At 56.4% G+C, this 14,918-nt stretch overlaps 2 protein-coding genes across 2 annotated transcripts in view; both read left to right on the top strand.

Moving 5' to 3' along the window:
• Window positions 1–1,903: 1,903 nt before the first annotated feature.
• SUMO3 (small ubiquitin like modifier 3) lies at window positions 1,904–14,163 on the top strand. The gene is made up of 4 exons (XM_058732225.1): window positions 1,904–2,033; window positions 7,089–7,217; window positions 10,791–10,862; window positions 12,797–14,163. Exons 1-4 carry the CDS (start codon window positions 2,013–2,015, stop codon window positions 12,872–12,874), a joined length of 300 nt encoding a protein of 99 aa, XP_058588208.1. The 5' UTR covers window positions 1,904–2,012; the 3' UTR covers window positions 12,875–14,163.
• UBE2G2 (ubiquitin conjugating enzyme E2 G2) overlaps window positions 7,108–14,918 on the top strand; it is a 49,575-nt gene continuing 41,764 nt past the window's right edge. The window contains exon 1 of the mRNA XM_058732220.1: window positions 7,108–7,217. The gene's annotated coding sequence lies outside the window, so the exon portion shown is untranslated. The remainder of the gene's footprint in view (window positions 7,218–14,918) is intronic.

Here is a 14,918-nt window from a genome sequence, read left to right as displayed (position 1 = left end):
TCTTGTAGAACACCGATATTGTCCACCGGACAACAGAGACTGAGGTTACTGATATTTCTATCTGGAAATGAACATCCCTCCTCTGTTCGGCTGCCTCCGTAGGGGGTGAGTGAAGCAGGTGGGAGTCGAGTGAGTCTGGGCTCGGTGGCCGTTACGGTTTCTTTAGTGTTCACCGACCTCAGATTCCTTTGGCATCCCCTGTGCTGCAGGATAAACTCACACTTGCTTCTTGGTGCTGTCCTGGCACAGGGTGTGTGTATGCGGTGGGCAACGGGGAGACTCTATTGCCGAGGTCCGGCCCCATGTCCTTGGATCTTGGCTGGGACTTCTGTGGGGACCCCGTTTCCTTTCCAGGGACAGGAGACCTCCAGAGGGCCGGGCCCAGGATGTATTCCGACAATGTGGACAATGAAGGGACACCTTCAAAGACTTTAAGCTCAGATTTCTAGACCTAGAAAAATATCTTCCCAAACTGAAGGAGAGACGTGAGGTGCAGGCGGAGTGGGCGGCCGTCCAAGGACTCTGAGAGTCCCCGAGAGCAGGCAGATTGGAGGGGCCCGGACTCAAAGACGGGGAAGCTGCAATCCCAGCTCGCCGATAGTTTAAGGAAAGCTATGGTTTTATAGGTTTTCCAGCTTCTCGTTTTCAGACCGGGATAATTATTGTTCCAGCTTTCCGCGTCCTCAGCGGAACCCTCCCCCTGTATGATTTCTTACAACTTAATGATCTCCTCTTAGAGACCTAATATGTAATTAATCGTGTTGTTCAGATTCTCTATGCGCTCGGTTTCTGCTATGTAGCGTGCATTCCACAAACCTCAGGAAAGCGGTCACAAGACAGCCTCCTGCACCCACCCCACCAGCGCCCCCAGGGGCTGGGCCTCCACTCACCAGACTCAGAAGGCCGTGATGGGGACTGGTAAGGGGAGAAGGGGGGAGAAGGGGGACGCAGCTAGGGGTGAAGCCTGGCTCCACCAGGAGATAAGTGGCCATACGAGAAGGCCCTCCACACGCCTCTGTCCATCCTCTGTCCCGGTGAAGGGCGCAGGCTCTGGGGTGCGTGGGGGCTTGCTGAATGAACGCCTGCAAGCGGTCTCTAGCGGTGGTGCAGAGAGGTGGCTCAGCCTTGGGTCTCCATCCTTCCCCTGCGGCTCCTCTTAACTGGACGCGTGGCTCCTCACCTTATCCAGGAGTGGGGCTGCCTTGTGAGGCAACACTCACTCACCAGGTCCCCTGTGGTCACCAGAGATGGTTCACCAGACTGGCCTTTGCTTCCTTTTCCTCTGAAAAACCGTGCTGCACTAGCGAAACGAGTGGGCGTGCCTGGGCCTGGCCGGCTGAGCAGAAGCAGGCCAAGGACCAGGTCGATGGACGAGGGCACCGAGGAGGCGGAGAGGCCCTTCTCAGGCGCCAAGACAACGTGTCCATCCTGGTCCCTGACCCCTGCCTGTGGGCGTTCCCCTGGGCGCCCCCGCGCTCCCGTGTGTGCCCTCGGAGCCCCTCGGTGCCTTGTGCTCGCCCCTCCCTTTCCTGTGCGCCCGGGGCCCCTGCGTGTCCTGGGCGTCCCCCTTCCCTGTGCGCCCCCGGAGCCTCCCCCCAGCCCCCCCCACCCCCCCCCCCCAGGTTTTGTGCTCGCCCTCCCCTTTCTGTGCGCCCCAGGGCCCCTCAGTATCCTGGGCGCGCCCGCCTTTCCCGTGCGCCCCCGGGCCCCTCGGTGCCCCGTGCTGTCCCGCTGTCGGAACGGCCGGATGGCGCGGGGCCGCTCCGTGACGCATTTCCAACCACCAGGAACCTCGGCCCGGCCGAGCGCGCGCCCGACGCCTCGGGGCACGCGCCTCGTGCACGCGCGCCTCCACGTGACCCCCGCGCCGGCCAACCGGCACGCAGGGATTTGGGGGGCAAAGCGCGGCCCCGCGAGCAGTTGCGGCGGGAGAGCGGCGGGCCGAGAGCGTGACTCGCCCGCTCCGGCGCTGCCTGCTTCCCCGCCGCCGCCTCCCGCCGCCGCGCGCAGCCATGTCCGAGGAAAAGCCCAAGGTAAGGGCCGGCGGGCGCGGGGCCGGGGCCCCTGGGTCGGCCCCGCGCTCGCGCCGTCCCCGCCGCCCCCCGCCCCGGTCCGCGCCCGGCACCCTCCGCCACCTCGGGATGGAGGGGGAAGGGGAGGCGGTGTCTGCGGGGTTTCCCCGCGCCCTGGGCCTCCTGCCCCTCCCCCCGCACGCCGCGCCGCTCCCCTCCCCCTCCTACACGGCTCCGCCCCGCCCAGGCCCCGCCCTGCTGCTGCTCCGCCCCGTCCAGGCTCCGCCCCGGCCCCGCCCCGGCACGGCCCCGCCCCGAGGCGCTCCTCGCCCCACCCAGGGTCCGCCCTGACGGTCCGGGTCCCGCCCCTCGGCTCGTGGGCGCCTTGCCGTTCTCGGAGCCTCGCTCAGGCGGACCTTGGACACAGAGGCGGGGAGCGCGTCCCTTGACCGGACCCTCCCCGCCGGGACCCCTGAGCCACCTCCGGATTCACCCTCCCTCTCCTCCCATCCGCGACCCTATCCGGGACCTACCCCTAGCCTTGACCTTTGCCCCACTACCCCTTTCTCTCCGGGGCCGTGCTTTCCCAGGACCTTTCTCGCTGAGACCTTTCCCGGCTGCTGCCCTTTCGGACCCCGCGGTCCGCGCCTCCGCCCTGCGGGGTCTGGACGATCCCCCTTATGTCTTCGTAGGGCGCGGAGAGGGCGCACGCTGGGTACCCGCGGCGAGCCCGCCCCGGCCGCGTCCTGCTGCGCCCTCCAGTGTGTGCCCTCCCTTATTCATCGACGTCCTCAGAGTGTGTGCCCGCCCACCTCTCCATCACCTCCTCCGGTGTGCGCTCCGCCCTCCCCGTCGCGTTCTCTACTGTGCACCTCCCCCTTACCTACCGCGTCGGGGTCGCTGTCCTGTCCTCCTCCCCATCACACCCTCTGACGTGTGCTCCCCCCCTTCCCGTCGCGCCCTCTGCGGTGTGCTCCCCATCCTTTTGGGGCTCCCTGGTGTTGGCCCCTCACTTCGGTGCGTTGGCAGTCAGTTCTTAGGAAGATCCGACGTTATGTTACCTGCTCTTATTGTGTGTGTGTGTGTATTTTTTGTCTGCACTGTTGGGGTCTATTTTTTTTTGCCCAAGTGGAAGATCAGCTGAGCTGAGTGCTTTGCATATAGGTGGCCTCCGACGTCAGCCTGTTTGGTACTGGAGATGGCACCCCCTCTGCACAGAGACCGGAGCCCAGCCTCCGTACACACAGGAGGCAGAGCTGGGGTTGGGTGGACCCTCCCGGAGCCCCCGTCAGGCCTTGGTGGAAGCTCGCACCGTCCTCGCTGTGACTTGAGAAGAGGTCACACTCCCGCACAGCCTCCTCGTTCCAGATGTGGTCGGAGCCTTTGCTTTTTACCAGCTCAGCCTTTATACCAGTTTCCCATCTTGGGCGGATTGTCTTCAGTGAGGCAAATATTAAAGGCCTTTACGGTTCTCTGGGGCTTCCTCTGACTGATGCGTAAATACGTGCGGCACTCGGTGGCTTTGCTGTACTTAAACTTTACTGTTAGGTGGTCGCCTTCTATGTTCCAGTTCAGTTGAGTGAACTTGTTTTAACTACTACTTTAAAGAAAAGATGTTTACTTATTTATTTTGAGACAGAGCATGCAGGGGAGGGGCAGAGAGAGAGGGAGAGAGAGGACCCCAAGCCGGCTCCGCACTGTCAGCACAGAGCCGGACACGGGGCTCAAACCCATGAACTATGAGATCGTGACCTGAGCCGAAATCAAGAGTCGGATGCTCAGCTGACTGAGCCCGCCAGGTGCCCCTGTTTTCACTACTTCTGAACTGAGGCGGGGCTGTGCCCTGTGAGCCTGGAGAGGGCAGGAGGCACGATCCCAAGCCATCACGGTGCTGGGATAAAACCTTGTGGGTCAGTTGGGAAAACAGCCCCCTCTGGTTGAGGCAGAGGGTTGACCTTAGTGATTTGAGGCCATTGTTTCTTTTCTTTCACTCCTGTTTACTAGGAACTCGCTAGGGGTCTGGGACAGGCCATTGGTTTAAGCAGGGAGAGGGGCTTGTGACCTTCCCTGCCCCCACAGCCCCCGAGGGAGCTGGTGCCCCCAGCACCCTCCCTGAGCCCCTCCTGCCATGTTCCTCCACCTGGACTTGCAGCCACCGCCTGGCTTGTTTGCGTCCTGGGCGCTGTGTCTGTTTGTTTTGACACGTCGATATCTCTCCGTTAAAAAAGCAAATGCGTTCTCTATCCACATGCAGAAGAATGAAGTTGGACTCTTACCTCACACCATGCACAAAACAACTTGAAATAGATCGAGGACCCAAATGTAAGACCTGAAACAAAACTCTCAGGAGAAGACCTAGGACAAAAGCTTCCTGACATTGGACTTGGCAACGACTTCCTGGATGTGACAGCACAGACACAGCAACAGAAGAAAAAAATAGACAAATCGCACTATTTGAAAATTAAAAATTGTATGCATCAAGAAACACCATCTGTAGAGTCCGAAGCACCCCACAGAGTGGGAGAAAATATTTGCAAATCATCTGATAATGGGTTAATATCCAGAATATGTAGATCACCCTTAACAACAGCACCAAAAAAGAACCTTATTCAAAAATGGACCAAACTCTTGAATAGACATTTCCCCAAAGAAGATCCGCAAATGGCCAAAAAGCACGTGACATATGCTCAGTGTTGCTAACAGGGAAACGCAAATCAAAACCCCAGTGAGATACGCCTCACACCCGCGGGGTGGCCGCTATAAGAAAACAGAAACACGCGTCGCTGGTGAGACCGTGCAGCTGTTGGGACGCTTGTGCCCTGATGGTGGGAATGTAAAATGGGGTGGTCACTGGAGAAACACTATGGGTGTCCCTAAAAAAATTAAAAATAGAATTACCGCATGCCCCTGCGATCCCACTTCAGGGCGTTGGCCCCCAAACCCCGAAAGCAGGGACTCCGAGCCACCCTTGTTCATCCACGTTCACTGCAGCGTCCTTCGTAATAGCTACAATGTGGAAGCCACGCAAGGGTCCTCAGTTCCACGGGATGAAAAGGGTTCCGGGGATGGATGCGATGAAGGTTGTAGGACATCAGGAGTGTATTTCATCCCAACCTAAAGTGGTTAAACAGTAGATTTTATGTTACGTGTATTCTAACACAAGACAAATTGAAAAAAAAAATTCTCTCTCTAAGCAGGTATGAATGCGGTACCCCGGATTGGATCCCAGAACAGAAAAGGACCTTAGTGGGGGCATTGGGAAAATGCCGGGAAAGCTTGGCGTCCCATTCCTAGAGACGCACGCCAGTGCTGGCTTCTCAGGTGCCAGATGGGTGTGGCGTGTGGGGTGCTGAGGTGAGAGGGAGCCGGCAAGGGGGGTGTGCGGCTGGAGCCCAGTTCTGCACCTTTTCTGTAAATTCCAAAATAAAAGCTTTATTTGAAAAAAAAAAAAAAAAAAAGCGCTCAACAAATGCATCCTTCGTCTCTGGGGAGAGGGGGGTGCTCACGGGAGCGCCCCAGCTCCCACCTTGGACACCCCGCTTGCACTGCCCGCTTGCCCATAGCGGAGTCCATGTTCCAGAGAAGGAGGCCACCGGCCGGTCCACCTGTGTCCTGGGGCTGCTGCTCTCCCGAAGCCCTCCGTGTCCCCAGCAACCCGAGTGCCTGGGCACCGAGGGAGGGATAGGAACGGCCGTGGAGGCAGAGGCAGTACAGAGGAGCCCTGCCCCCTGCCCTCAGCCCTCGTGGGTCGGATCCCCCCACAGGATGTGCCAGAGAAAGGCGGGGGTGTGTGACAGTTGACATTAAACTTTATTTCTGAAAAGGCTCAGGCCAGCTTCGTCATTTTGTTCAAAATAAACGACTCCTGTCTTCCCCGGCAGTACCAAATAAGTGAGGTGGCCCTGTGCCCACAGCACCTGCCGTGGCCGCCCTCCATGGCTCTGGGCAGTGGCTCGGGGACCCAGGCATCCCCAAGAGCCTGCTGCTCAGGGTTCTTCTTAGTCGTGAACCTTCGTTGTCTTGTCTTCCCAGTCTGTATAAGTCTGTACAACCTGTGAGTATGTGGTTTAAGAGTAATCTTATAACAGGGGCGCCTGGGTGGCGCAGTCGGTTAAGCGTCCGACTTCAGCCAGGTCACGATCTCGCGGTCCGTGAGTTCGAGCCCCGCGTCAGGCTCTGGGCTGATGGCTCGGAGCCTGGAGCCTGTTTCCGATTCTGTGTCTCCCTCTCTCTCTGCCCCTCCCCCGTTCATGCTCTGTCTCTCTCTGTCTCAAAAATAAATAAAAAACGTTGAAAAAAAAATTTAATAAAAAAGAGTAATCTTATAACAAAGATGGAATTTTTTTTCTGGATTTATTAAGCAGATTTTTCCCTTTGAATTTAGAATCTGAAAATTTTTTAGATGCGCGCTGTTTCCTCTCACTCAGATGCTTAACAAATACAAGTTAAAAGTGAATTGTGTGTAAAAATGAAAGTCCTAGGAGTGACTCTAGATCGCAGGAGAACTTTAAGAGTTCAGTTTCATTTATTTATTAAAAAACTTTTTTTTAACATTTATTTATTTTTGAGAGACCGAGCGTGAGCAGGGGAGGGGCAGAGTGACAGGGGGAGACATCTGAAGCAGGCTCCAGGCTCCGCGCTGTCAGCACAGAGCCTGACTCAGGGCTCGAGCTCACAATCCGCGAGATCGTGACCTGAGCCAAAGCCGGACGATTAACCGACCGAGCCACCCAGGCACCCCTGTTCGTTTTAAAGACTTACACCCCAGGGCTGGCGCAGTCGGTTAAGCGTCCGACTTCAGCCAGGTCACGATCTCGCGGTCTGTGAGTTCGAGCCCCGCATCGGGCTCTGGGCCGATGGCTCGGAGCCTGGATCCTGTTTCCGATTCTGTGTCTCCCTCTCTCTCTGCCCCTCCCCCGTTCATGCTCTGTCTCTCTCTGTCCCAAAAATAAATAAAAAACGTTGAAAAAAAAAAATTAAAGACTTACACCCCAGCAGTTACCCCCAGACTCGCGTGTGAAAACGGCGGCTATTTGGAGATGTGGTCCTGAGACCCGGTTTTGCGTGTCTTTGCAGGAGGGGGTGAAGACCGAGAACGACCACATCAACCTGAAAGTGGCCGGGCAGGATGGCTCCGTCGTCCAGTTCAAAATCAAGAGACACACGCCGCTGAGCAAGCTGATGAAGGCGTACTGCGAGAGGCAGGTGCGTGCAGCCCTGCCGAGGGCCAGGCCGTGTGGGCGTGTGCAGTGCGTGTGTCTTGTGTGTGCGCGCGGGTGTGTGCAGTGCGTGTGCATGTCCTGTGTGCGCGGGGGTGTGTGCAGCGTGTGCATCGCATGTGCGTGTCGTGTGTGCGCGCGCGTGGTCTTCCTCGGGGGCAGGCAGTTATCCGGTGCCCCTGTCGGTCACCGCCATCAGCTCTTCCTCGTGCGCACCTGTCACACCGCCTGCCCTTCCTCTGGAGTCTGGAGGGTCCTCCTGATGCAGCCGGGGTCACGTTCAGCTGCAGAGCAGTGAGCGCGCGTGCGGTTCTGCGGCAGCCGGAACACGTGTGTGCGCACGCCGCCCTCCTCACTGCGGTTTGCGGAAAGTGCTTGATTCCCTCCCTTTGCTCGGCCGTGTGCGCAGCGGAGCGATTGGCCGGCACCCCCCGCGCGGTGGCGGGCCGGCTGCTGTAGCTGTCCTCCGGGTCAGCAGCGTCTCGACAGACTTGGGGCTCACACAACGCTTGTGCTTCCCGCCGCCGTGTCCCGTGTCCTCGTTCTCGCTCGGGGGCTCCCTTCGCCCCGGGGCTCTGCACCACCCGAGGACCTACGTGGCGGCATCGCTGTGGCATCGCCGTGGCGCGTGGCCCGCCCGGCCTCTGCTCCCTTTGGTGGGAGGCGGCCTTGCTCCGAATGCTTTGCAAATGCTGGTGGTTGGTTGGTTTCCGTCTTGGCTCTGATGATGCCTTGGGCTTGTTCTAAAAAACACTATAAAAATCCTACGTGCCGTCCTCTTTTTCTCCCTTCTTTTCAGACTTGCTCCTCTGAGGCGGTCACTCCCAGCCCCTTCAACTGTTTCTTTCGCTCTTTCTTGGTAAATAGGTTTCTGTTTCTGTCTCTTCATGGTTTTGGCCGTGGAGACTATTTTCCCCCAAGAAGGGTGGAAAGTCATAGCTCTCTGACCCTGCTGTCTGTTCACGTCCCTGCCCCTGTCCTTCCAGTAGATTGCCCTGGAATGTGCCGGGTGCTGCCCCGGAGCCCGGCTCCTGTCCACGTCGGGTTTCTGTTGGTCAGGTGGTGGTTGTGTGTGATTTTCTGGGTGTCCGTCAGTAACGTGTCAGCCACGGTCTCCACAAGTACCGTACCTCCACAGGACCTGGCCTTGGGCACTGCGGGCACATCTTTGGCGTCCGGCCGCCCTCCTGCCCCTTCCTGCCCGGGCCACACCGGTGGCACAGCTGTCATCGTGGAGCCACCCTGGAATCCATCTGGAGGCTTCTTGTGTGTCTTCTGGATGAATCTTCATCCCGTCTCCCAGCATCTTACTCGAAGGGTTATCAAGGGCAGCGTCTTTGAGACTCTGTTCTGAAAATGATTTGCTTTTCATGAACCTTCACACTTCACTATTTGGCTGCACGTAGATTTCTAGGTTGAATTTCTAGAAAAGTCATTTTCTTTTTTTGGAGTTATCACCTCGCGTTCTTCTAATGTTGGTGCGGCGAGTTCGGGGACATTCTGATCCTCTGTCCTTTGAATGCACTTTGCTTTTCTCTGAGAGCTTTTGGGACCTCCTTCTCCTGTCTGGACACCTCGCCCTCATGTGCTTTGAGAGCACGATCGCCCCCTTCACTTTCTCGGTACTTTCTTACTTTCTTTTGTCTAAAGTAATTTCTACACCCAACGTGGGGCTTGAACTCACGACCCTGAGATCAGGGGTCACATGCTCCACCGCGCCACTGACTGAGCCAGCCAGGCACCCCTCCGGTACTTTCCACATAGAAACTTTTCAGTTCAGGAAACACGACTTACGTTGGTTCTTCCGTGACTGGCCTCTCCCGTCCTGTCCCCCGTGTTCAGAATGCCCACGCATGTTGGAGTCACCTCTTCTGGAGCTGTCCCTCGAGATCATCGCTGCCCACCTGGCACTGACTGGGCTTTAGCGTTCCTGACGGTTTTCTTTCTGGAAGCTCCTCTCGACTTTCTGTTCCCACCTTATGCGGACAGACCTGCTTCTGTCATGACGTCTAATTTCCAAATGGTCTTCATTCCTCCCTGTTCTCTGAGGGTTTCTTTCCCCAGTAGTCAGTAACGCTCGTTTTCTGCCTCCTGGAGGATTTCTAGTGTGTGTGACCTCTGGCCCCTCCTGTCCCCTGGGTCTGGTGCTTTCCTTCCTTGCTGGCTACATGTCTCACGTGCCTGAGCCTGTCTTCACACGGCCCCCCGAGTCCTGGTGAACTGCTCATATTTAAGAATGCAGCCCAGACAGCTGCTGACCCACTCGCCACCACGGGGTGACCTGCCAGGACTGGTGGTTTTGTGGGGGGGCTCCCAGGCGTCGCAACCTGTGAGGCAGCAGATCTCCCAGAAGGGGCCCCCCCGGGCTCCTGCCTGTGCCCTGGGGGTGCAGCCGGATGGGCGAAACGGGGCTGGCGTCACTCGTCCCTAGTATCCTGAGTCCAGGGCTCAGTGTTGACCTCTCCAGGAAGTAGACCTTTTGCCCTTGGGAGGTGCCCGCTGCTTGGGGCTTGGGGGGCCCCGATATGGGGGTCCAATAGGAACTTTGAGGCAGTCATCCAAAATCAGCTGCGTGCTACATCTCTGCCTCCGGGTGCCCGTGTGCAGGTCCCTAGGCCTGGGGGGCTCCCTGTCTTGCCCCCACCGCCACCCTGACCTTGGGGTCTGGTGTCCACAGCCCCGCAGCCCCTAGCCAGCAGCCATGTCGTCTGCCTGCTGGCCCCTCTCCTCTCCTGTTTTCTTTGTCCTTCGTTGTTTTATGTCTTCCCAGGAGGTTCAGGGGGAGCAGAGATGCATGTTTTCATGCTGCCTGTTGTGTTCAAGCGAAGTCAGAATTGCTTTTTAAGAGGAGGTGCTTTTTCTCCTCGACCATGTTCGCCGTGCCCTGGGGACGCAGAAAGTCTGCCTGTGCTGCTCCCTGGACAGAAACGCTCTGCTGCAGCCCCCCCGGGCCCGGGGGTCAGGACTGCTTCCCACCCGCACGCGGCCCTTGACCACAGGCCTCGTCCTTACCTGACGGCTTCTCTTGGAGGAGTTTAAAAAACATTTTTTTTTTTAAACGTTTATTCGTTTTTGAGAGACAGAGAGCATGAGTGGGGGAGGGGCAGAGAGAGAGGGAGACAGAATCCGAAGCAGGCTCCAGGCTCCGAGCTGTGAGCACAGAGCCCGATGCGGGGCTTGAACCCACGAGCTTCGAGATCATGACCTGAGCCGAAGTCGGAGGCTTAGCTGACAGAGCCCCCCCAGGCGCCCCTCTCAGAAAGTTTTCAAGGCGCCCCTCTCCAACAGTGTAGGATTGTGCTGGCTCCTCAAGGGAAATGAGGGGGTGGGTGGGGCCGGGCACTCGCAGCAGCTGGAGAGTGTCAGAGCAGTGGTTTCTGGAATTATCCCTGCTGGGGCATCACGTGAAAGAGATTGTAGGCCTACTGGCAAGCTTTTATAATCAAGTGGATCAAAAACCTCTATGTTCAGAATTCAGGTGTTTTGAGATAAATGTCTTATTTTTTGGAATTAATGTGTTATCTGGAAATATCTAATGATAATTGGTTTTCCTTTTCAGGGCTTGTCAATGAGACAGATTAGATTCAGGTTTGACGGGCAGCCGATTAATGAAACAGACACCCCTGCGCAGGTACGAAAGCTCCGTGTGTGTGCGCTTTCTGGCTCCTTCCCGCCGCGCTTGACCCGCTCCTGTTGGGAAGGGCTTGAAAGCTGCTGATGGGTGCTCGTGCAGAATACTCTTCATTTCTTAATGGTTTTAGTTATTAGGTTATTTAACTTTTCTTGGTAACGTACGTTTCTGAGAGAGAGCGAGAGAGAGACCGAGCGTGAGTGGGGGAGGGGCAGAGAGAGGGAGACACAGAATCCGAAGCAGGCTCCAGGCTCCGAGCTGTCAGCACAGAGCCCTACCTGGGGCTCGAACCTACAAACTGTGAGATCATGACCTGAGCTGAAGTCGGATGCTTAACTGAGCCACCCAGGCCCCCCTAGGTTATTTCATTTTTAAATTCTGAATGTTCTGAAGTTTTTGAAATGAGAAACGTGCACTTGGTCACATAGCATCCTCCACACCGGGGGATGGGGCAGGAGGACCGGGTGCTGAGCGGCTGCGTCCGGGTCATGGACGAGGGTCACGCAGACCCCCCTGGCACCTCTCCCGGACGTGGTTTCCACCCACCCCCCGTCTGGACGCCGAACTTGCAGCTCAGTTACTGTCCTGATTCTCGTGCCCTTTCCGTATTTATGCACGCGGGGCATGGGTGCCAAGGACAGGCACAGCCGTCGTTATCAGCCACGCGGTTTCTCCTCCGCGTAGCCCCCACACCCCCGTCCCGTCACCGTGCATCACGCTGCGGTGAGGAGGGCTTCGGCCTTGAGGTCAGCAGGACGGCCTTGTGCTCGAGAGCCACTGACCCTCGCGGAGTCCCCACCTTCTGCGTCTGCAAAGTGGCGAGGGTGCCCGTTTTCTCCCCTTTGCGGAGTCGTGGGAATCGTGGGACTGGTTCGCGTGCGGGGACCGCGCAGCCAGAGGCTGTGCCTCTGCCCGCCCCTGGGTGCCACGCGGCTGGCACCGGGGTCGGGGCCGGAGGCCCTCCCCGCCGGCCCCAGCGCGCCTTCTCTGTGTTTCTGGGAAACCTTACCGCTTCCAGCCAAACAGCCTGTTTCAATTGGCAGAAGCTTCCTTGTGTTCAGAGAAGGGCGGACGAGGCGAGGTGGTCGTGTGCCCTCTGTGGGGGAAAGCAGCAGCAGGCGGGAAACGTTTGCGGCTTCCCTGCCCTGGTCTAGGGGGGAGAGGGAAGGGCCAGAGTGGGGCAGCCAGCGGTGCTCCCGCTTGTGCGGTTTAGATTCAGCCTGCTTTGGAGCTCACGGGCATGACCCCGCTGCGCCTGTCATGAGGTATGTGGTCCTGCTGGTCCCCAGGACTCCGCACCGCTCGTTAGAGGCGTCTGATTGGAAAACGATTTTGCGTCATGTTCAGTAAAAGTTGTATTTATTTCATTTTTTGTCAGAGAGGGGAGAGAGAATCTTAAGCAGGCTCCACGCTCTTGGCACGGAGCCTGACACGGGGCTCGGTCCCGTGACCCCGGGATCACGACCTGAGCTGCAACCAAGAGTCGGACGTTCGCCTGACTGAGCTGCCCAGGCGCCCCTCAGGAAAAATTTTAGACACTTGTTTATGTTTAAATGAGACGCGGTTTTTCTTTCTTTCAAAGGTTTTATTTATTTTTTTAAGTAACCTGGGCACCCAACATGGGGCTCGAACTTACAGCTGAGATCGAGTCTCCTGCTGTACGGACTGAGCCAGCCAGGCGCCCCAGAGTCTTAACTTTTTCCACCAGCGTCCTTAGCTTTGCACGTTCTTTTGTAAGTTCCGTCAGGGGAGGCTTGGGGGTGGACAGGGCTTCTTGGAGATCCAAAACCAGCATCTTTTCCCTGCACGGGACACACGAGGACGGGTTTGGGGACGGCGTCCTCCAGGGTGAGGAAGACGGGTCCGTTCTGTGACAGTGAGGAAAGTAACCGCTGTCGCTCTCTCCCCGTGCCCGTCACGCCGCCCCCCACCAGCTGGAGATGGAGGACGAGGACACCATCGACGTGTTCCAGCAGCAGACGGGAGGCTCGCGGGACAGCCGCTGTCGCTAAGGGCGCCGCCTCTACAAGGACCGTCCCCACCGTGTCTTCGGCCTTGCGTCTGCTGTTGAATAGTGAACAAGTGGCCATGCCAGTCACAAAGGAGTCTGCAGAGACCCGAGGACAGTCACCAAAATTACTTTCCTCTCTGACATTTTGCGAGGGCAATTCAGAACTCTGTCTGCAGGGGGCCACCGCTGACACCCGGCCAGTCACACTTGTCTTTGTGTAAGATGAGTTGCGAGGTTTCTTTTGGTTTGTTTTTGCTTTCATTTTCGTCCCCCCTCCCCCCGCCGCCCCAGAACATTGGCCCAAACTGTGGTCTGCAGGTTCAGTTTTCGTCTAGATGGGGATCTTACCCCAGGTATTGAGCGCCCCTCCCCCCCGCCCCCGCATATTCCAGCTGAGCACTCCCAGCACCACAGTGGGGATGCTTCCGTTGGACAGGCTTTGGGGGCAATTTGGCGATGGAGACAAAGTGTCACTATTTCGTATAGGCACAGGTTTTTAAAATGCTAAGTGTTGCATTTTAGAATATGGTAAAGTTGAAGGGAAAATACTGGAATGTGTTTTTAAAAGGTAAAATGAAGGATAACCAGGTCCTTCAGTAACATGGCGCTGGGTGCCCCGCTCCTCGAGTGGCCCTGTGGTCGGGGTCTGGGGTCCAGGAGCCATCGCCACCCACTGCCTGGTGCCCGGTGCCACGGCACGGGCAAAGGTCAATGCAGCAAAAACCCTTTTCCCCTGAATAGAGACGAAAGGAACCCCCACATTTCTCACTTGGTAATAGTGCCGTGGCCTCAGATTTCTCCTCGCATTTGCTTCGGATGAATAATTATGGTCTATATATTAAAAAGCAAGATTCAGTATTGCACTTAACGTTTTTGTGTAAAAGACCTGCTTCCAAGTGTGTTACCAGTGAAGCCCACAGAAAGGTGACCCCGCGTTGCCCTCCTGGACTTGGGCTGTGCTGCTTTGCAAACAGCTACGGGGTTTACGCTTTAGTACGTGATTGCAGTTCTGTGAGATGTTTTGGGATCTGTACCAATTAAGCCCTGATAGATTTCCTCCTGTCGTTCTGTATGGACCCACTGCTGCCTTGTTCTAGTCCCGGAGTGTGGCCATGACCGTCCTCTCTTGCTTGCCTGAAATCTTGCTGAAGATGTTTCGCATTTCCTTTGTGTTTTGCTGTTTGGGCATGGGTGGGACGTCTGCTGGCTCTGTTGTGTTTATTCCCCAATTTGTACATTATTTGTTGTCCTTTGCTACTGTAAACAGTAAATATAGTTTGGTATTCTGTCTCTTGGCTTGTCTTAAATACTGCGTTTGGCCACTGGGGCCTATGTCACAATTCCATATCTGTACGGACCGTGCAGCGAGGCACGTACACTTGAAGGCCGGTTATCGAAAAGTAAGTATTCACCTGATGGCTGCCGTCCGCATCCTTGCAGCTAAACCCACGCCAGTCCCGGCATTCTCCTGCCGAGGGGGGCACCCCCTCATTCCTCATGAGCTCTCCCAGTCTGCAGCTGAACCAGTGGCATGGCACTTTTCCTCTCTGGGGTGTCATGTGTAAAGACAGGGCAGATTTTGGGGGCAGATGAATATGGACGTTGGTCTGGGCTTCTCAAGTTTTTGGTGTTTGAATACAAGGCTACTTTCCTTTGTGCAGCGAACAGCCTACTTACTTACGATACTTTGTATACCCTTACTCTAAAATATGCCTACTTGGGAGGTCTGTTTGCATTGTTTAATTTCATTCAATTCAGTAAACACTGCCATGCCCAGGTACCAAAGCTGCATCCATGAACAAATCAGACAGAAACTCCTTGTCCTCGTGGAACATGTAAACTCTCTATTTACAGGAGACAGATAATAACAATAAATCAATTTTATATTATGCTAATAGATTATATAGGGCATTATATGGCAAGTTCTATAGAATAATAGGTAGGATGTAAATGTGGAGATGAAAACTTGTTTTTTAAAAGGTGTACCTGTCTTTGCATGGGAGAGCCATAAAGGAGTAAATGTGTTTACTTTCTCTGAAGCCAGC

The sequence above is a fragment of the Neofelis nebulosa genome, chromosome 5 (genome assembly GCF_028018385.1).
Source record: "Neofelis nebulosa isolate mNeoNeb1 chromosome 5, mNeoNeb1.pri, whole genome shotgun sequence".
Lineage (NCBI taxonomy): Eukaryota > Metazoa > Chordata > Mammalia > Carnivora > Felidae > Neofelis > Neofelis nebulosa.
This window is presented reverse-complemented; position numbering and strand designations above follow the sequence as displayed.